General features: G+C 34.4%; 1 protein-coding gene across 6 annotated transcripts in view; it reads left to right on the forward strand.

Moving 5' to 3' along the window:
* Nucleotides 1-22,948, forward strand: part of LRRC28 (leucine rich repeat containing 28) — a 113,087-nt gene that overhangs the window by 26,331 nt on the left and 63,808 nt on the right. For all 6 annotated transcript variants that reach the window (XM_076004803.1, XM_076004802.1, XM_076004801.1 and 3 more), the window contains exons 4-5: nucleotides 4,332-4,369; nucleotides 5,434-5,571. In XM_076004803.1, coding sequence (XP_075860918.1) covers nucleotides 4,332-4,369; nucleotides 5,434-5,571 — 176 coding nt within the window. The remainder of the gene's footprint in view (nucleotides 1-4,331; nucleotides 4,370-5,433; nucleotides 5,572-22,948) is intronic.

A 22,948-nucleotide genomic window follows, 5' to 3' on the forward strand; every position in this document is an offset into this window, starting at 1 on the left:
ATTTTTCTGACATTCTTTTTTATGTAGTGTGTCTTATTTTTTTCCTTTGGGTTACTTTGAAGAGTTTTCATTTTTTACTCTAGTTTTCAGAAATTTGATTTTGATGTACCTTGTTGTGGTTTCCTTTTTCCTTATCCTTGAGGTTCATTGAGCTTCTTGAGTTTGTGTCTTCATAGCTTTCATCAAATTTGGGAAATTTTTGATATTATTTCTTCAGATATTTATTTCTATACTGTATTCCTGGCCCTCACTTGTGGAATTCTTAACATGTTTGTTAGACTGTTTAATATTAATATTGTCCTACAGTTACTAAGACTCTGTTCATTTCTTTTCAGTGTTTTTTTTTTCCATGTACCTCTGTTTGGACACATTGTATTTCTGTGTTAAGGGTCAGTAATCCTTTTTTATTCCGTGTCTAATCTACTGTTAATCCCACCCAGTGAAGTTTTCTTTGGTTATTGTATTTTTGATCTTTAGAAGATCTATTTAGTTTTTCCTTATATCTTTCAATTCTCACAATGTTCATATTTTCATTTAAATACCTGATTATAGTTATTATAGCTGTTTTAATGTCTTTGTTGCTAATTCTGTCATCTAGGTCATACTGGGTCTATTTGTGTTGACTGTTTTTCCCCTGGCTATGGATCATGTTTTCCTGTTTCTTGGCACATCTAATAATTTTTATTGAATGATGGACCTTATAAATGTTTATACTGTTGAGAGTCTAAATTTGTTTTCTTCTATTTTTATTTTGCTCTTTTCTGACAGCCATTATTTGCAGTTTAGTTTGATCTTTTTATGGTTTGTTTTAATACTTTGTTTGGATAAGTCTAGAGTAACCTCTAATTTAAGGGTAGTATTGTGCTATTTCTACGCATGAGCTTTGTAGGATCTCTTTTGAATACCTTAAGTGATCAACAAGATTTGCCACACTTGCTCAGGACTTCAATGCCTCTCAGCCTTGTGTGAGCTTTGTGGACTATTTAGTTGGTAGCTTTTAAGTTGCTTTTGGCCTACACTTTCTTTTATGTGTGTGCACTTTAGAATTCAACTGAGACTCAAGGGATCTCTTATTTAAATTTTTGGAGTTAAAAAATTTTTTTTTTTTTATTATTTTGGGAGCGCCTTCTTCTCCAGAACTCTACCCCACAACTTCCAGCTGCCTCAGCTTTCCTTAACTCTGATCTATATCTCTGTAACTCAGTGAGACTTCTATACTTTGGGATCTCCTTTCTGTTCCACAATACAGAAGTTGCCTCCAAACAGAAAGCTATGAAGATTATATGGCTTACCTCACTTGTTTCCTTTCTCTTGGGGTACATTAACAACTTGCCTGTTGTTAATATCTGAAAATAATTGTTTAATATACAGTCATGTGCAGTGTAATGTTTTGGTCAATCATGGACCACATATATACGGTAGCAGTCCCATATAAGACTTATAAGTAGTATAAGATTATTGGCCGGGCGCGGTGGCTCACGCCTGTAATCCTAGCTCTCTGGGAGGCCGAGGCGGTCAGGAGTTCGAAACCAGCCTGAGCAAGAGCGAGACCCTGTCTCTACTATAAATAGAAAGAAATTAATTGGCCAACTAATATATATAGAAAAAATTAGCCGGGCATGGCGGCACATGCCTGTAGTCCCCGCTACTCGGGAGGCTGAGGCAGTAGGATTGCTTGCGCCCAAGAGTTTGAGGTTGCTGTGAGCTAGGCTGACGCCACGGCACTCACTCTAACCTAGGCAACAAAGTGAGACTCTGTCTCAAAAAAAAAAAAAAAAAAGACTTATAAGTAGTATAAGATTATAATACTGTATTTTTACTGTACCTTTTTGATGTTTACATACACAAATACTTATTATTGTGTTACAGTTATCTACAGTGTTCAATACAATAACATGCTGTATAGATTTGTAGCCTAGGAGCAATAGGGTGTTCCATATAGCCTAGCTGTATTGTATGCTGTACCATCTAGATTTGTATAAGTACCCTCTATGATGTGCGTACAATGACAGAATCACCTAATGACACATTTATTAAGAACATATCCTAATCATTAAGAACATATGACTGTTCATCTTGCTTTCTTGTTGTCTATATCAGTCAGGTAAATTCTGTTTACTCTATCCCTGTTACTTCATCGTGGCTGGAAGTGGAAATTCTGTTCCTTTCATTAAAAAAAATTAATAACTTTTAAATTTAAGAACAATTTTATATTTACAGAAAAGTTATGAAGATAGTACAGAGCATTCTGATATACGCTTCATCTAGTTTCCCTGTTGTTAACATCTTAGAATTCCATAGAACATTTGTCAAAATTGAGAAACTGACATTGGTGTATTACTGTTAAGTAAATGTTTATATTTAACTTTAACAAAAAAACTATCAAGCTATTTTCCAAAGTGGCTGTGCCCCAAAATAGGATTCCCACCAACAATGAATGAGAATTCCTGCATTATTTGAGTAGAAGAAAATAATAAAAACAAGTTACGTTGAAACATAAATATTTTAACTACTCTGATGTTACCAAAATTAAGTAAAAGGAAGCAACTTAAAATTGAAAGTCCTAAGCCTATGATTATAAATATTACTCATTATAACTATACCAATAACACTAGCATTCATTGAACTCTTACTATGCACCAAGCACTGATATTAATTCATTCAGTCCCCACTATATTCCTATGTTGTTGGTGCAATTATTATTTGCTTTTATGGATTAAGAGAGTGAGAGTTTCAGTAAATTCCCCATGGTCACATGGCTATTAAGATACAGGCCTCTGGCTCCAGAGGCTGCTTTCTGATCAGAATCACTTTAGGGGTTGAGACAGTGTTTCACTTGGATGAAAGTGGTACAGGGTGGTCTTGGATACCAATAAGACCCCTGGTGATTCTAGTGTATAGTCCGGATTGGGAATACTCTGTACCATTTTATACGGCATCTTCATTATAATGTAGATAAACTTAATGTTTTAAAATATATTTAAATTTTTTAAATTATAATAGTAGGTACTGTAGTTCATATTTTGATTTGGACATTTTAAGGTCCTTTTTTATAGGTAGAACTTAAGTTGAGGCAAGTATTTGTTGAAAAAATTTTAGAAAATCAGTTTTCTGTTTTAGTATCTAGGCACTCTGGCTTTTGTGTAGCAAATGCCAAGTGTACACTTTTGTATTTAGCGTCATCTAATAAAGTACCTAGCTATTCCCTCCTAAAATTAATGTTTAAAGAATATTGATTTAAAAATGTGTAATCATTTCATATATACAAAGCAAGGAATGAAATGTATCACAGAATGATATGCTTGTTTAAATTGTGTTATACCTAGCAGATTAATAGTCTACAAATTGCTCTAATTTGGCATAGAATAAACTTCATAAAATTATTTTCTTCCTTATTCTGTGTTCATTGACATTTTAACATTTAATGTTAGACTTTAAAAATCCAGAAGAAAATTTCTAAATTCTATTTAAAAATACATTATAAGAATTTATCTTTAAAGTAAAATAAAAAACTAGAGGTTTGAAAATAAAGTTTGCTAAAATCTAGTACTCTTATTTCAAAAATAATGATACAAATTAATTTTCTTAAATTATTACTGTATGATCTCCAGTGAGTCCCTTTGTTGTTTTGCTCTGAATAGTTGGTTATGATAATTGCATAAAGTCTCCACTAGAGTGTGCTAATGATACTTCAGTGGTAAAAGTTATTTACTTATACTTGTCTAGACTTGTCAGCCTTGGACAATTTTTTTTTAAGAGAAGAATTTGATTTTTTGTTTATGCAGTTTCTTTTACTGTGAAATACATTCTGTACCTTGACAGTCGGATATTTATACAGATACTGTAAATGAGTATATAATCTCTCCATTCTTGTTTCTCAGTAAGCATGCTAGCTAGAAATGTCTTTATTTTGTGAATTATTCTTTAAAAACTAACAATTGTATCTCCCTTTGTGCAATAGGTTTTGATTTTTCTTTACACAAAAGATATATTTTTGAAAACATGAATAATTTAAAATGAATGGAGGAACTAGTAATTTATGAGTTTAAAAATACTCATTTATTATGCATACTTTTAAAATAGCAACTAAATCAGTAAATAGATTTAGATTTAATATTAAATATTTGTAATTATGGCATAAAATATTCTCAAAGTATTATTAATTTACTGTGATAACCATGTATTTTGTTTGATGCATTAAAGTATAGTGTGAAAGAAAGTTTTGGCCCATTTACATTTGATAAATTTCTAAGCTAGCATTTTATAAATTGATTATCTGGCACAAGTACTTAATGATAATGACTGTTTTTTTTCTCTCCCCCTTTCCCCAGGTACCTCCACTCAAATAACATCGTTGTGGTTCCAGAAGGTAGGTACACTTAGAATTTTTAGTTAGAATACAATATAGTTTAAACTTTGCTTTGTAAGTAGAACAAATTGTCTCTCTCTCTTTTTTATTTTTAAGAGACAAGAGTCTCGCTGTGTCACCCAGGCTGGATTACAGTGGTGCTATCATTGCTCATTGTAACCTTGAATTCCAGGCTCAAGTCATCCTCCTGCCTCAGCCTCCCAAAGTGTTGGGATTATAAGCATGAGCCACTGCACTTGGCCAAAACTGTCACTTTAACCCAATTTTGGTTGATGTATTAGGGAATTTTAGTTATAATCACCTTTAATTTATTAGCTTCAAAGCTTTTCCCCCTAATAAGTCCCGTTAAGAATTATGAATAAATAATAAGTCTAAATTGGTTAAAATGGTTATATAAACTATTATTAGATAAATTGCTGTTAGGTAAATAAAATTCTAAATTTACTAAATGCAGTTAAGAATTCTGGTTGGATAAAAAAGACCTTGTCTATTGTTTCTTGAATTATTTATTCAAGCAGTTTTTCTTTTTTTTTTTTTTTTAAAGATAAGGTCTCAATCTGTCATCCAGGCTGGAGTGCAATGGCCCAATCTTACCTTCTATTCCCAGGTTTAAGCCATCCTCCCACCCCAGCCTCCTGAGTAGCTGGGACTACTGGTGCATGCCCCTAGCCCAGCTAATTTTTCTATTTTTTTTAGAGATGGGGTCTTATTGTGTTGTACAGTCTGGTCTCCAACCCCTGGGCTCAAGTGATCCTACTGCCTTGACCTCCCAAAGTGCTAGGATTACAGGTGTGAGCCACTCATGCCTGGCCTATTCAAGCAATTTTTACATTGTTTTAGTGTTTTTATTTGTGCTATTTTTTACACGATTATTTTTATCTCAAGATGGAAGTATTTATCACTTCCATTAAATTTAGTTTGGTCTATTTTTTTACTATTTTGTGAATAACTGAGACAGAGATATTAAGTATTAAAATATTTTAACTTAGAATACTTGTGTTATCGATTTGGTGTAATACCTCGGTCAAATTCATCTTGCCCTTCCTCTTCTTTTCTCTTTGAAGCCATTGGGTCCCTTGTAAAACTCCAGTGTCTGGATCTTAGTGACAATGCCTTAGAAATCGTTTGCCCAGAAATTGGTCGTCTGAGAGCTTTACGTCATCTTCGATTAGCTAATAACCAACTGCAATTCCTACCTCCAGGTAATCATAGTCCATAGCACACAATAGTTTCTTACCTATTACACATCTGTCTTTAGTCATGTTTCTCACTGTATATCTAGGCAATGGGCTATGGATATATTTGTAAGTAGTCAATCGTTCATATATTTGAAGATGAAACTAAGGAATGTCGGTGAAGTATTACTAAGAGTCTTTTTCCTGATGCAAACATAAGAAGGTAGCATTTATGTTTTAGATAGGGCTGTAATTACTACAATTATGCATTGTAATCAATGCCCCTTAGAATCACTGCCATGACAAAATATTTGTTCCAAGAGCCACTTCAGTTTTGAATTTCATGTAAGAGAATTTAGGTGAACTTTGCATGATATATTATGATCAATTTAGTATCCAAAAGTCAGATACATACAGTGTTTTCTCTCATTTTCCAGTGAGGTAACTGATGTATGTTAACTTTGATTTAAAAAGGCATCATGCTAAAATTTAGTAGCACAATTTAAATGTGAGTCCTAGAATTGTCAGTTTGCCTGCTGAACATATGATTAAATTATGATGTGCCTATAGACAGCCAGTACTAAAATCATACATTCTGTTGACAGCTACCATTAAACTTTTTGACTTTCTTAGGAGGGACATTTAGAGACCTTGCTTTTTGAATCCACGTATTTGTAACTTCCATTGTCATATATAATTTCCCATATTTTAAAAAAGATGAAGTATAATTAAAAAATAAAAAACTTATGCTTCATGCGTTACATGAAAGTTACTATATAGTCAAGAATGAGCAGAGAAAGATATAGATGTCAATTTGGCTGCAATTAATTTTCCTTATAACTCATTCAGGACCACCAATCAGCCTTTTAGTATATCCAAGTGAAGTATGTGACTCAAAATTACAAATTACTCCCTGTCATAGAAATTCAAGGTTAAAACTATGCATGTTAAACCCATGAATGAAAAAAGTCTGTGATATTTCTTTGTTATTTTCAAAATACTTTCTCTAAAGTTTTTTTCAAGTACAGAAATTTCTAAGTGAAAACATAGTAGCTGATTAATTTTTAGACTTTCTGTACCAGCCTTAACATATATGTTCAATACTGTTTATAACAAGCACCACATGTGCTCACCAGCAAATTGATATTAACGGATCAATACCTAAGTGGACATATAGGAATAACATGTATTGGGTGTCAGGCAGGTGGGAGGAGGGAGGAGGGGATGGGCATATACAAACACAATGAGTGAGATGTACAGTGTTTGGGGGATGGTCATGCTTGAAGCTCTGACTCAAGGGGGGAGGGGGGACATGGACAATATATGTAACCTTAACATTTGTACCCCCCCAATATGCTGAAATAAAAAAAATACTGTTTATAGAAATGGTACCAGTATAGCTGTGACTTTGCTTAAAAATAATTTTTTAACCTCATAGAATGAGTGTATTCTGTCTTAGTATACTTAATACAAATACTTATAACACAATATAGAATATGATCTTTCCTTTAGAGTATATTACATATCATTAGGCTCAGTAGCATTTCATCAAGTTATAGCTTTCATCAAGTTTATGTATTCAGAGACCCAGAAGATTAGATTCTTTTGAAGATTGCCTAGAAGATGTATCAGTAAAGATAATACTTTAAATTTTCATAACATTTTCATATATGAAACTTATACAAGATATATTATAGGATCAAAATGCATGGATATAATGCTGTTTATAAACTTTTTACATATGTTTAAAGAATATATAAAAAATACAATTCTGTGTTAAACCATTGTTCTGTGTGTTGTATTATTTTGTCTTTCCCTGTAATATAAGAACATTTTGTGGTAGAATGTGGTCATTTCCTTCCATTATATATTCTTAGAGGTTAAGGATGTACTTACAATATCATTGACTGCCTCCTAATAACCAATGAAGGGTATACATTTCCTGACTACTTTCATATAATTTATTTATATCTCACCTGTATCACAAGATGCTAGAGACATATACTTCTGATTTTATTTTCTTGGCTTTATTTCCATTGTCTGTGTTTGGTTTTATTTGTTTTGAGTAAAATTATATACAGCAATAGCTATGTATTTTGGATAGAAAATGTTGATTGGCCATGTTTAGGCTTTATTCTTTCTAGGTCACGTGAGTAGCAATGAACTAGACTTTACTATTATTTGACTCACATATTTATATGTACATCTCATTATGAGGTATGATTTAAATGAGTAAGGGGCTAGGTATACATCCCCCAAATGTTTGATTGTGTTTGGAGACATGCTGTGGAAAAGTATCCATAAGGATAGAAAATAATGTGAGGGACTGTCATGTTGTCCCCATTTGCTGACAGTAGACACCAGTTGATATCTGACTGATAGTCACTTATATGTAGACTATACTCTTATGTACAGACTTCCAACACATTACCATTCCATCAAAACACTTAACATTTTACCATGTTTATTTGTTCTGGTTTAAAAACCTCTGAATATAATTTCATATCCAATATTTAAAATTTGAAAAATCTGGAGGTATATAGGGAGTTTTAAAATTAGGTTCTAAGAAAGAGTTATAGGGCTCTTATAAACTCCATGAAATTGTTTGCACAGTTTGGTGTTTGTGAGTATTTACATATCACTATGAAGAAGGTTCAGTGTTTTCAGCAGTTTCTCAAACAGATCCATGACTTATATGTTTGATATCCATTTGGTTGTTTGCTCAGTATTTTCTGGGTTTTCCCCTTTCCCCTTGCTGTTGGATTGTAGGGTATTGCCCCCCCACACACCTTTTTTTTTTTTTTTTTTTAGCCATGTGCCATTGTTTTTTCTCATTTGATTTGGACATTTGATTTGTCCAGATGTAGATTCCTGACCCTAGCAGGATCAGTCCTTCTCTTGGGAATTCTGGAAGAAACTGGTTGGGGAGAAAGAAAGAGAGCAAGAAAAGAATCAATGGGGAAAGCTGGGAAAAAAATCAGTTTCTCTTTCTCTCGGGGCTACTTCACGATGTGCTATGTAATCTTGCAAGGTGCTGGTAGTAGCCATTTGGGAAAGAGACAGAGAAGAATGAAGCAGGGAGAAGGTGGAAAAGACTTCTTAAACATTTTTTAAATCTTTTTTTTCTCCTCATCCAAAGATTAGATTAGATTTTACCTGTTGATCTGTCTTCTGCTTCTTTTGTGCTCTCCAGTATGCTATTTATTATGCCCCTCATCTTAGTCTGTTAAGGCTGCTAAAAAAAAAAAAAAAAAAAAAAAAAAAAAAAAAACCCAAACCATAGCCTGGGTGGCTTATAAGCAACAGAAATTTATTGCTCACCATTCTGGTGGCTGGGAAGTCCAAGATCAAGGGATCCACAGATTGATTTAGAGTCTGGTGAGAGCCTGTTTCTTGATTCATAGGTGGTGCCTTTTTGCTGTGTCTTCACATGGTGGAAGGGAGAAGGCAGTTCTCCAAGGCCTCTTTTATATAAGGCTATTGATCCCATTCATGAGAGCTCCACCCTGATGACCTAATCACCTCTCAAAGGCCCCACCTTCTAATACCATCACCTTAGGGATTAGCTTTCAACATATGAAATTTGAGGGGCTACAGGCATTCAGACCATAGCACCCTTTCCCCCCTCTCACAGCTTTTGCGTCTTTGGTGCCCTATCCTGCATTTTCCAGGTGCTTCAGTTACGCCAGACTCTGATCTCTGCCTCTTCACCTCTGTGAGACCTGAGCTCTGTTTGGGTTCTACTTTTCTGTGTTGTGGCCCAGAATGTGCCCCTTGGCAGATAGTCTTATCCAACATGGGGTTCACCTCTGGTGATTCCTATATTTCAAGGATCATAGTTCTGTGTTGCCTGTCCATTGCTTGAAAATGGTTGCTTTATATGTTTTTGACTGGTTTCTAGTGTTTTGGTGGGAGGCACATCTGGTATCAGTTGCCCTGTCATGTCTGGAAGTACAAGCATTCTTTTATATATATATATAAAAGATAACAGAGCACTCCCCTGGTATCACTAGGCTATATATGTGTGGTCAGCAATACATATAAGTAGACTTTCTCTGTTTTGTGAGGTTATCTACATGACTGGGGAACTTACCATTTATAAACTTAACAAGAATTATTTATTGGTGCAAAGTATATGATGCTGTGTGCTAGAGAAAGAGAGCACTGTGAAGGAGAACAGAATCTGGAGCCGGGTGTCAAGGGGGCTTATAATATTCCATTGTCTAGTACCCAAACTGTACACACTGCTCCCAAAGAAGGGACTGGACAGAGGAGAGGGAAGGAAGTATGGAGTGTGTTAGTGTAGTCATTATCTCTACACAGTGCAGAGAGGTTAAGGTACCCATTTTGACAACTCATGGGTGGAGGGACAAAAACCTAACAGGGTTTCCTTAGCTTGCCAGATGGATGACCACTGAATAGATTGTCTATCAGACTCCTAAAGTCATATTCAGAACCTGTTTTTTCAATAATTTTTATAGACCTAAATTATCTTATTAGTAACTTTGTATATATAAAAGATATATATATATATAAAATAGATATATTTTTTCCTTAAGCATGTAGCACTTAAACATCTATAGATTGTGTTTCTCTACTCCCAGTATCAAAACTATAACATTGTTTATTATAGAACAAATTTAAACTAATTTTCTTCCAAAGGCTTTTTCTAATTGAATAAACAAAATTATGTGATCTATTATGAAGACAAATACTGTGCACTTACAAAGAAAGGATTATTGGGGGAAAGTTTCTATCATTGCAGTGGTACTTGCCAAACATTTTGTGATATTCACCCTTGGTAAAGGCCACAAAAGCCAATTGATACGGCAGGAGGTAGAAAAACCAGCTAATCCTTAATAGTCAAGAGAAGCTTGATACTTTTGTGATTTGCTGTAAATGCTCTGTGAACTCCCATGAGAGAAGGTTATAGTAACAAACAAACAACAAAAAGTAACCAGGAATCAGAAAAGATGTTACTTACATCTGGTCTATAAATCAACATATTTTGGGGGGAAATAGTTTTGTCCCTCAAGACTTGTTTTGCATACCAAGAAAGGAAGAATTTTTAGCCCAAAGTAAAAACATGAACATGTTGTACTTTAATGCGTAAAAGTATGTACAACAGACATGCACTACATATAACCAGTGTGAATTGTTCTTAAACCTCAGTCTTCAAGTATGGTCAGTTTTATTATGATTTTTTTCTTAAGATTTATTTTTTTCTTCAGTTGAATCTCTATAGCTTTATTGGAATGAAATGTAGTATCTCAGGTTTGTCGTGTTGCCACCTGAATTGCTCTGAAATCTCTGTGCTTACTGGTCTATTGTGGAGGTGGGAGGGGAAGCTCAGCCTTTTTTCCTGCAGAGAACATAGGAAGACCCAGAGCCTAGTCCCTCTAGGGCTTCCACTAGTGCTTACTACACTATTTGTTGAGAATGTATCGGCACAGGCTGCGATGATTCTTCAGAGGTGCTGAGCCTGTCCCACAGTTACCTGTTCACAGGTGCTCTGCCTTTGAATCCTCTTCCTTGCAGTTTCTAGGAACGCTAGGTGGCCCAGGAACATTGGGTCAGCCCTGGTTTCATTGTTATCTCTTCCACTGTGCCTGCCTCCTTTCCTAGTTGATCAACTCAAAGGGAGAATAGAGTAGTTCTCTTTGTGAATCCTCAAAACTTAAAGTGTTTTGTCACGCCATCTGTCCCCAGATGATAAAAGTTCTTCACCCCATATTACCCTCCTTAGGTGGATACCATAGTAATTCTAGGTGATTTACCCTTCTGGAGACTCAGCTTTTCATTGATTACACTTCAGTGCTGGTAAAATAGCTAGCTAGCACTTCTCTCGCTAAAAAAGAATCTAAAAATTTAATCTCTGGCAGAGCACTCCCCTGGTATCACTAGGCTATATATGTGTGGTCAGCAATACATATAAGTAGACTTTCTCTGTTTTGTGAGGTTATCTACATGACTGGGGAACTTACCATTTATAAACTTAACAAGAATTATTTATTGGTGCAAAGTATATGATGCTGTGTGCTAGAGAAAGAGAGCACTGTGAAGGAGAACAGAATCTGGAGCCGGGTGTCAAGGGGGCTTATAATATTCCATTGTCTAGTACCCAAACTGTACACACTGCTCCCAAAGAAGGGACTGGACAGAGAGGAGAGGGAAGGAAGTATTGAGTGTGTTAGTGTAGTCATTATCTCTACACAGTGCAGAGAGGTTAAGGTACCCATTTTGACAACTCATGGGTGGAGGGACAAAAACCTAACAGGGTTTCCTTAGCTTGCCAGATGGATGACCACTGAATAGATTGTCTATCAGACTCCTAAAGTCATATTCAGAACCTGTTTTTTCAATAATTTTTATAGACCTTAATTATCTTATTAGTAACTTTATAGTACATATAGTACTTTATTAGTAAAGTAAGTTTATAGTATAAATAAATATAAGTAACTTTATAGCAACATATTTTTACATAAAACTATTTGGAATACTAGATATGACAGATTCTCAGAAAAATATTTTTACTATAGATACTGTTACATTGTAAAATCTACTCACAAATGGAACTAAGGCTTTTAAATTTTATTTACAAACTTTTACAGGTTTTGAAAATTTGGTAAAAACCTTAGAATAAAAGTGGCCATCAAAATTCTTCTAAAAGAAAAATTTTGTTTTTTAGACCATATATCTTTCTCAGTGTCAAATAAATACAGAAAATACTCCTTTTAAGGAAAGGTGTGAAGGGAAATGGTAGAAAACTTGCCAGATGTCTGAAAAACAAAAGTTTATTGTGACAGGACTTTTTTTAAAAAAGGCAAAAGAAGAAAAGTCGGTCCCTCAGACTTGGAAAGCCTCTGCCATCAATCATGCTCCTGGCTGAGGCACGTTGAGCTCCTTTCCAGGGACATTCCTTTGTGAAAAGATTTAAAAGCAGCTAACACCATAAGCCAAGTGATCCAAATTCACTTGACACAAAGTACTTCTTATATAATTAATTTATTGCACCATCATGTGTTACAGGCTTGGTGCTGTGGGGGAACAGCGATGACAGTACTAAGGTCAGTTAAAGGGGGGTGCAAGGAGGAGGCAGGAGTAACCCGAGAGAGACTGAAGTGTTGTTTAAGTTACAGCACAAATGATTTGCATTTGGATATTTTCTGTCACTCTTCTCTGAAATGGATCCATCTCATAGTCTGTTATATGCACTGCTTCCAGGATTATTTCTCTCAAATACAGATTTGATCAACTATTTCGCCAATTAATGCCCTTCATTTAAATTAACTGCCAAAACTGTTGTGGTTGCTATGGTAGACACCTATACAGGGTTCATAACCGTTTGTTTATGATGAGTACTATGAATTAGGGATATTTTTAAAAACCTGATTAATGTAAAAGCGTTCTTAATCTTTTGGAGTAAATTTTCTTGAGAATTTATGAAATGTGTTTTCTTAGACATACCTATTAATGAGACTTCAGAGATTTAATTGTTATTTTTGTATCTAAATCAGCTTGTGGTATGTTAGAGGTAGCATGAAGTAATTTATATCATACCTTTTTATATCTTGGCAACTTGGGTTGCCAAGATAACTTGGGTTAGTAGTTCATTTTTATTAAAGTGCTTTCAAGTATTAAACACATCTTTCTTATATTAATGGTGATTTGCTATATTGCATTTATTAAGCAAGCTTTGGAAAAAGCAAGTTTTAGATAAATGCATTAAAAAGATTATATTTTCTTAGTTATTTGATAGTTTCAGTTAGTTTTTCCACCTTGATTTCAGTATATTGTTGTTTGTGACATGACCAGAAAATTATGATTTCTTGTCAAACTATGTAATTGTGACGAAAAATTAACTGGCATAATATAGGTTATTTGCCAAAATAGACATTTCTTAAAAAGTAATGGCTTCAATATGTAAAGCATTTGTTTTATTTTTGATACGTTATTTGAACATGTTTGTTGCTTTACTTTATCTGTACATTGTTTTAACTTGTTAAAGATTTCAGTTTAAATCAGATTGTTCTCCAAGTAATTTTAGAATTATTGATTGTTTTAGTAAATGAAAAACTTTGTGATTTGCCAAAGGTTGATGTAATGAGAAGTGATTTTAAAAATGTAGTTTAATATCATTTGTTACCAACATCCCCCCACATACAATTAGCATCACAGTTCATTTAATTCTTTTTATTAATCCTTTTATTTTAAAAAAATCAGTATTTTAAGCAGATAACTTCTATTTTTTGAAGCAGTTTGTTTTAATTTTCACTGTGTATTTGTTTGTAGGTAGTGAGAAAACTTGAAGTCAAAACCATAACTATAGGAGTAAGGAAAGGTCCAAAAAATGAATGTTCTTATATGAGTACAACAAATGTCAGTAGTTGGTTGTGCGTCTCCTCTACTTCTTAGCTAGGTCTGCTGACATCCCTGTTCCTGATATATTCTGAAAGAGAATTAAGTCTGAAGATCTGTTTTGGTGACTTTTTATTTTTAATTTCAAAAGTTTGGTATTCATCACTTTAGTCTGAAATTACAATACCAATATTAGTGTCTGAGTATTTTTTTAGGATTAATGGGTTTTGTGGAAGTCATATTATTTACTTATATATTTAGGTACTAACATATCCATTTTTCTTAAATGAGATAGCTTTTGCTGTAATTTCATAGTCATTATCATAAGATACTGAAATAATTAAAAAGTTTGTTGGAAAAAATAGCTGAAAGATATATATGGATGTTTAAAGTGATAAATGTAAGAATTTTTTTCTTTATCCATTTTTACCACCTTTTAAAATATAAACATATTTTTATGAAGGAAAGTATAAGTTTCTTAAATGTAAAGTGAGATTAAAATTTTAATTATTAAAATAATTATCAAGGAAGTATTTTCATAATTTTCTTTTTACATGCTGTGAAAATGTTTAAAGCAGAGCAGAAACACATTAGAAAACATATTTTTAAGTATATACAGTTACTCATATTGCCATATATATCCTGAAACAAAATTGTGATTTCTGTATTGCTATTCTTTTATTACCAGATATCACTAGGAGACTGAATACTACATGTTTGAGAATGTGTGACAGTTTTTCTGTATAGTCCTATGTGCATAACCAGTGAAGGAGGAGTCGTTATTATTGTGTTGTAAACATGGGGTGTTGTTTTGTAGTCTTTACACCACAAGATGGGCTGCTCTTATTTCCATAATTTGTTCACTTTAACTGATAGGATCCAATAGTTTAATTGAATATGTATTTATCACAGATCAAATCTGTAAATTACTTAGTAGCCTAAGAACTAAATATTTGTATTGTATTTAGTGAGTGTTATATAAAATATAGACTATAGAATATTATAAGTAAAAGAGAAAAGTGAACATTTTAATCTTTTTATTTTTAGGCTCTTAACATATATTGGATCAGCTTTATACATCAACACTGTAAAAATTTTACTTATTCTGTATTTCTTAAGAATTTTTTCTAAAATGCCAGCCCTCATATATTTTATTTCAGTTTTCTTGGTTTGCTTATGATATCCTATGAAATTGCTTTTAAACTTAATAGATAAAGCTAAAGTTTTCCACACCTAAAATTCCATGGAGCTTTAAGTACTGTAAACTTTCAATTAAGCAAAAGCCTATAAAATTAATGTTACTTGATCCCCATGTTTCCCTTTTCTTATCCAATGTGGTAAGTAGGTTTTAACTTGAAGGGTTCTGACATTTCTTCTACCACTAAAATTCAACATCCTTAAATTCATACTGACTCTAGCAGGTTCGATTTTGTGAAGGACTTAAAATGATGTCTTTGGAAATTTGTTTCTCCTGCTAAAAGACATGACATAATAGGGTATGAGGATTTACATATAATAATAATAATAAGGTATAAGGGTTCACATAAAATAGGTTATGAGGATTTATGTATTATAAGTCTGCTTATTTCCTATTCATAGTTTAAATTTCTAACTACCTCTAAATCAAAAACACATGTAGAGTTATGATATATAAATGGTAAAACAGAAATAGAACCTTGATTTTCTTATCCCTAGGGTGTTATTTATAACTGATTTACAAAGTGTGTTCTATACATCACTTTTTTTCTATACATCACTTTTAAATCTCTTCTTAATAATATCTTGTTAAACTTTTTGATATTGTCAGTAATTTTGTTCCTGGCATGAGTTAATAGTTTATTTCAGCTACTCCACATTGATTTTTTTAACAGCTTTATTGAGGTACAGTTTACGTACCATAAAATCCACCATTTTACATGTATACTTGATGAATTTTATTAATATGAATGTCCACAGTTTAGGAACCCTCACCACAATCTAGTTTTCAAGGACTTACATCATCTGAAAAAGTTCCCTAGTGCCTGTTTGTTGCCAGCCCTGTTCCCACCCTCTGCCAACCATTGATCCTGCTTTCTGGCTTTATAGTGTTGACTTTCCCAGAAATTTCATATAAATGGATTCATATAATATGTATCCTATTCTGTCTGGCTTATATTAATCACTTAGCATAATATTTTTGCATATATGTTATCTCATGTTTTAGTAGTTTGTTTCTTTTTATTGTTTAGTAATATTCTGTGTGGATACGCCATATTTTGTTTATTCACCAGTTGATTGATAATTTAGATTGTTTCTAATTTGGGCTGTTATGAATAACATTGCTATGAACATTTGTGTACAAGATTTTTATGGGCATGTTTTCCTTTCTCCTGGATAAATACCTAGGAGTAGAATTGCTGTTGCATGGTAAGAATATTTTTAACTTTGAAAGAAACTATGAAACTATTTTCCAAAGTGGCTGTACCATTTGCATTCCCACTAGCAATGTATAAGAGTTCCAGTTCCTCCTTATTGCCACCAACATTTAGTATTTTCTGTCTTTTTTATTGTAGCTTTCCAGTGTCTGTATGGTGGTATCTCATTTGCTAATAACTAAAGATTAATCATCTTTTCATGTGTTTATTTGTCATTTCTTTGTTGCGCTATTCAAATCTTTTGGACATTTTTTTTTTTTCATGGCCACAGGGTATGGAATGGACATTTTTAAATTGAGTTATTTGTGTTCTTATAATTGTGTTGTAAAGTTCTTTATATATTCTGCTGCTGAAGGGTAATTTTCACCAAGAAGCTAAGATTATGACTCTCATACAGATATAAAATATTTTAAAGCTGTTATTTAACTAATTAATAAGAAAATTGGGGCCGGGCGCGGTGGCTCACGCCTGTAATCCTAGCTCTTGGGAGGCTGAGGCGGGCGGATTGCTCAAGGTCAGGAGTTCAAAACCAGCCTGAGCAAGAGCGAGACCCCGTCTCTACTATAAATAGAAAGAAATTAATTGGCCAACTGATATATATATGTAAAAAATTAGCTGGGCATGGTGGCGCATGCCTGTAGTCCCAGCTACTCGGGAGGCTGAGGCAGAAGGATCGCTGGAGCCCAGGAGTTTGAGGTTGCTGTGAGCTAGGCTGACGCCATGGCACTCACTCTAGCCTGGGCAACAAAGCGAGACTCTGTCTCAAAAAAAAAAAAAGAAAATTGGTAAGGTGTTATAACCAGTTCAAAGGAGAATCCATGGAACAAACACAAATCAAGAATATTGAAATGAATGTTTAAATGTAGGAAAAGCTGATTTTTCTCCACGGGGGCAAAGGGTTATCCCTTTACTGGACATAATTTATGTGCATGTTTATAAACAAGGATTATTTACTGTATGGATTATTTACCATATATGCCATGAGTTATCTACAACTTACAGAGTTGTAAAACAGCTCTGATGGAATCAGAATCAGATAACTGCAAAGATGAGCTAGAGATCCAGGGTTGTAAACTCTGACCCTCCGCCTGATGATGTAAATAAAGTGTTACTGGAGCACAACCATGCCTATTCATTATATATTGTCTAGGATTGCTTTTGTCCTTTAGTGGCAGTTGAGTAGTTGTGACAATGACCATATGGTTTGCAAAGCCTAAAATATTTACTAAATAACCCTTTCCAATAAGTTTGCCAACCCCTGATATTGTCCAGAGCCTTTCCCTTCATTTGTTCAACACCCACCACTAAGATCTGGCCATTAGTGAAAAGCATGCACATGTGGGCCATAAGGTATATATTTAACTATATACCTTTATCAGATATATGATTTGTAAATTTTTTCTTCAGTTTCTTAATTGGGGGTGGCTTTTGAAGAACAAAAGTTTTAAATTTTGAAAAAGTTCAGTTTATCAGTTTTTTGTTTTATGGATTGTGCTGTTGATTTTATATTTAAGAACCATTTGCCAAACCCAGGGTCACAAAGGTTTTCTCTTAGATTTTCTCCTACAAGTTTTATTTCTTACATTTATGTCTGTGATCCATTTCAAATTAATTATTGTGTATGATGTGAGGTAAGGGTTGTATTTTTACATATGGAATATTCAGTTGTTCCAGCACAATTTGTTGAAAAGACCCTCCTTTCCTTGTTGAATTTCTTAGTATTTTTGTCAAAAATCAGTTGACCATAAACATATGGGTTTATTTCTGGAGACTCTATTCTGTTTCAGTAGTCTTTATGGCTATCCTTGTGACAATAGTACACTGGCTTGATTACTGCAGCTTTATTGTAGATTTTGAATGAGAGACTGAAAATCCTCTAGCTTTGTTCTTTTTCAAATTTTTTTTGGCCTCATTGATTTTTAATAAGGATGAGGGACTGACTGGCCTTTTGTCAAAGTGATCTGTGGAGATCATGACACTATTCAGTATAATTTTGTGTTGCTGTTCAGGTCACTGTAACCTGAAGCTCCTGAGCTCAAGTGATCCTCCTGCCTCAGCCTTCCAAGAAGCAGGTACTATAGGCACATGCCACCACATCTGAATTTTTCTATTTTTTCAGAGATGGGGTCTTGTTCTAGCTCAGGCTGGTCAAAAATCCTGAGCTCAAGCAATCCTCCTGCCTCTGCCTCCCAAAGTGTTAGGATTACAGGTGTGAGCCACCACCCCTGGCCTCAGTATAATTTCTATTCAGTTAGTCCATTTCTTTTATTTTTATTTATGTAACTTATGGCTTTAGTCTTGTTTCTCTAATTGTGCCTCCAAAACATTGTGCCTCTTACCAATAATACAGGGACAGTGAAGAACCAGACTAGAGGGCCAGATGACACGGTCTCACTGTAACTCCAGTAACTGATGGATAAGGACAGCCTTGAGACCTCATGGCCCACTCCATCCCTGTGGACCTGTGCACGCTTTTCACTAATGGCCAGATCTTAGTGGTGGGAGTTGAACAAATGAAGGGAAAGGGAGTTGAACAAATGAAGGGAAAGGCTCTTGGTTTTGGCACACACCAGATTACCTGAGTGCAATTTTAGTGTCCTCTAGAGATCGTGTAAATACATACATGTAAAAAGAGACTAGATGAAAGCATGCCAGACAGCCAGGATGGTTATTGGAAGGGTTTGATAACCCAAATAAGTAAATAACTGAGGCAAAGATCTCAATCAATGGAGTTTTATTAGGCCAAAGTTTGAGGATGCACCCAGGAAAACACAAATCACAGATGCATCTGTGACTGGTTTTCCCAAGTGTGATTTTGGAACTCAAGTTTTTATTTATTTATTTTTTATTTTTATTTTTTGGAGACAGAGTCTCACTCTGTTGCCCAGGCTAGAGTGCCATGGCATCAGCCTAGCTCACAGCAACCTCAAACTCCTGGGCTCAAGCAATCCTTCTGCCTCAGCCTCCCCAGTAGCTAGGACTACAGGCATGTGCCACCATGTCTGGCTAACTTTTCTATATATATTTTTAGTTGGCCAATTAATTTCTTTCTATTTTTAGTAGAGACGGGGTCTTGCTCTTCAGGCTGGTTTTGAATTCCCGACCTTGAGCAATCCTCCCACCTCTGCTTCCCAGAGTGCTAGGATTACCACGCCTGGCCGAAACTCAAGTTTTTAAAGAGGATAGGGCAAACAGAAAGAAAAAAGGATTAGGGGAGTGGGCAGTGAGACAAATGGTTACATTTTTGTGAGGCCCAAGAAATCTATATTTTATATAAGGCAAATGTTAGAAAATAAGAAGGAAATGGAGGAAGCAGCCGTTATGTAGATGTTCCTGTTAGGTAGTAGAATGTTTGATCTTGTCTCTGTGCTGCACCTGGGAAGATAAACTGGTAATCAACATGGTTAGAATGGTGTCTAACAGGCTTCAGTTTTAGGAGCTAGACTTAGCCTGCAGACCCAAAGTTACAATTTGCATGTCCCTGTTTATGGAGGCCAGCAAGGAATTTCCTTATGAATGATTTGTGGGGGTAGTCCTTACAGATGCCTGAGGCCTTTCACCTTTCTTGGGGATCTAGCTGATGCATAATGTTAGTAACAGCTATTCATTTAGAAAGGGGTGTTGCAAGATTCAGCTTCCAGTCTTGACTTTTCCTTTTGCATGAGGAATTGGGAGGGGGAGTTGGTCCTCAGACTTTTATTTTCCTTTATCAATTGATCCCTGGAGTTTTTATAAATATGAATGAATTTTCTGTCTTGCTAAAGGGTGGGTAGTAAATATTGTGAACATCTTTTTTTTTTCAGTCACAGGTGATATCAGAGCCTATTACCACCACTCAAACTTTGTCATTTAATTTCTCTAATTTCTGGATTCTGGTGGTTAAATACATAAACTCATCCATATAAAATGTAGATTTTGTAGCAAATATTCATGTAATTTTTTATTTCACAGAACTAAAGTATAAAATATGTATTAATACTACTTTGAAATTTACTAATATTAACAAAACATTTATAAGAAAAATATTTTTCAGATATTGTTAGAACTAAAATTCTCCCAATACCTTCAGGATTCAAGCTTTAACTTTTGATATAGTATCAGGATTTATTTTGAAATTCTGTTCAGAGTGTTAATTAACAGCTACAGTCTTTTAAAAAGCCCTGTGTTATGCTAATTAGTGGCCTGGAAAATTATATATTTTTTCTTCTATATATATCATTTATAAATTAATTTGAAAATAAACACAGTGACTTTGTTGTCATGAAATCCTTCTGTGTATTTCTCCACTCAAGTCTCCTTGAATGTTCTAAGTTTCTCCAAACCAAACTCTAAAATATGTTAGTATATCTTTGTAAAAATTGTTTTTAATAACTTTACATTCTCTTACACTGCTTAGAAAAAGAGAGCAATTTTTAGTATCAGTCATTGAGACATTAAGCCTTGGGTGGTAATAGTTAACTTATTTTCAACATCATGATTAAGACAATTCAGAAGAATACTTTTGTTAAACATTTGGGTTTCTCCTTTTGGTCTTCATTTAATTATTTCTTAGTATTGCTCCTTATTAGGCTAAATTACTTCAGTATCTCTAAGTAAAAATTAAATATCTTATAATGATCTGGCTTTTAAGGAGACTTGCAGACTAATGATGCTGAGGCTTTTCTGTTTGCTGTTGGCCCAGACATTGCCCTCTTCGGTTTCCTAATTTAGTAACAGAAATAAAACTATGCACGACTGGGCAGGTTTGGTATGCCGGCACCCAGCCAGGAAGCATGGGTTTCTTAAGTAAATGGACCGATGGGGATTTGAGGAAAACACAGATTACGTTACATGAGCTTTGCACTTCACAAATCCCTAACTATTTAAAGGAACTCAGCTAAACCCGCTGCCACCTAAATAAAGTCAGTTTTGTTTAAACACACATATACACAAAATGACATATTGTTTCCTTTTCCAAAATTAAAAATTACCCTTCATATTTGTGTTTTTAATTTCGTATTTTTTGTAAACTGTAAAAGAGTTCTTTCTCTTTTGGTAAATAATGCATGAAAATTAGTTGCTAATTCTATTCAATGATTTTTATGTGCTTATAATACCCTTTAAGATCGCTTAATGTAAAGTAGTCAATAATATACACGTGCAGTGTGTTTCTGTGTGAGGAAATATAAGAAAGTTCTGACAGATTACACTCTAGCTCTGGTACGGGCTTGGCTAGGTGACCTTGGTGCCTATTGTCTGTCTTGTACCAAGAGTGACTGTGTTGTGGTGGTTTGCAGAAGTTTCTTTCCTGAATGATTGAGCACAGGCTATTTTTCTATTTGCTGACACTTTTCCTTCTGGCTGCTGTGTCTAGTCTGGCACATCTTTGGTCTCTTAAGGGCCATTGCCTCTGATGTTGGAGAGAGCCTTGAAGTCCTGAGCATTAGCGTGATTCTTTTCTCCTTCAAACTATTAGTATTTCTTCAGCCTCTGCCTTTCATTGTCAGAATAGGGCCAGCTGTCTTACCTGGCAATCTTTGTTTAATTGGCTTTAGCTGTATATAAACAGTAGCAGCAGGTAATTCTAAGTACATTTTTGTTGAGAGAGAGAGAGAGAGAGTTTATTTCATCCTTTATAAGACTTTTAACAAATAGGAATGAGCCAGGCATGGTGGTGTATGCCTGTAGTCCCAGGTACTGGGGTGGCTGAGACAGAAGGATTGCTTGAGCTCAGAAGTTTGAGGTTGCTGTGAGTTAGGCTGATGCCACAGCACTCTACCCTGGGCAACACAGTGAGACTCTGTCTCAAAAAAAAAAAAAGTAACAAATAGGAATGAACAGTTAATTCTCCTGGGGACACTGTGGGTGTTGTATGGAGGAAGATACAGTGTGCAGAATCCAAATCATGCTTAAAGCAATATTGGTCACAATATGGAACAAAATGGATTTAATGTAAACTTAAGTCATCAAATCACATCAGCTATAAGATGAGTAAGATTTACCATCTTATAAATGCCATCTAAAAGTATAAATAAGAAAGAATATTAAACTTCATCAATTTCTTGACCAAAAGTGGTCAGAAAGTTACTGATCTGGGAAAATAGTTTTTAAAATCATCTATTTTTCTATTTTTGTACTATCTGAACAAGGCAGATAGATACCCAGTCCTCGCATCACAGACCAAAGATCCTAATCCAGTTTATTCATTTTTAAAAATGTAAAAGGTAAGTGTATACTTAATGAATTTACCTTCTTCTTCATCTTACCTTTTGCCTTCCAGTTTATTCCTGTCCCGTTCGAATCTACACGCCATGGAGACTGGCTCATAGCCCTTCTGTCATTGGCCTTTGCTTTGCTTCCCTATCAGAGAGGGCACTGTCCTAACACAGTTTTGGCTGACTGAGGGACAGGCAGAGGGGAGGTCCCTATTGCTGAAGATTCAAATTGGCATCTATTAGTTACCATGTAATTCTTAATATTAGTGATGATCTAGTATATAGATATTTTTGCTGTCTTAGTAATTTTAATTTTTAAAATGCATTGTTTGTGCTATTGCTAGTAATATTAATAACAATTATTGTATATTACAGTTACTCCAAAAGGTGGTAAATTTTACTCCCTCTCCAGATAATCAAAAGATTATTATTATTGTT

This window comes from Microcebus murinus, chromosome 7 (genome assembly GCF_040939455.1).
Source record: "Microcebus murinus isolate Inina chromosome 7, M.murinus_Inina_mat1.0, whole genome shotgun sequence".
NCBI classification, from domain to species: domain Eukaryota; kingdom Metazoa; phylum Chordata; class Mammalia; order Primates; family Cheirogaleidae; genus Microcebus; species Microcebus murinus.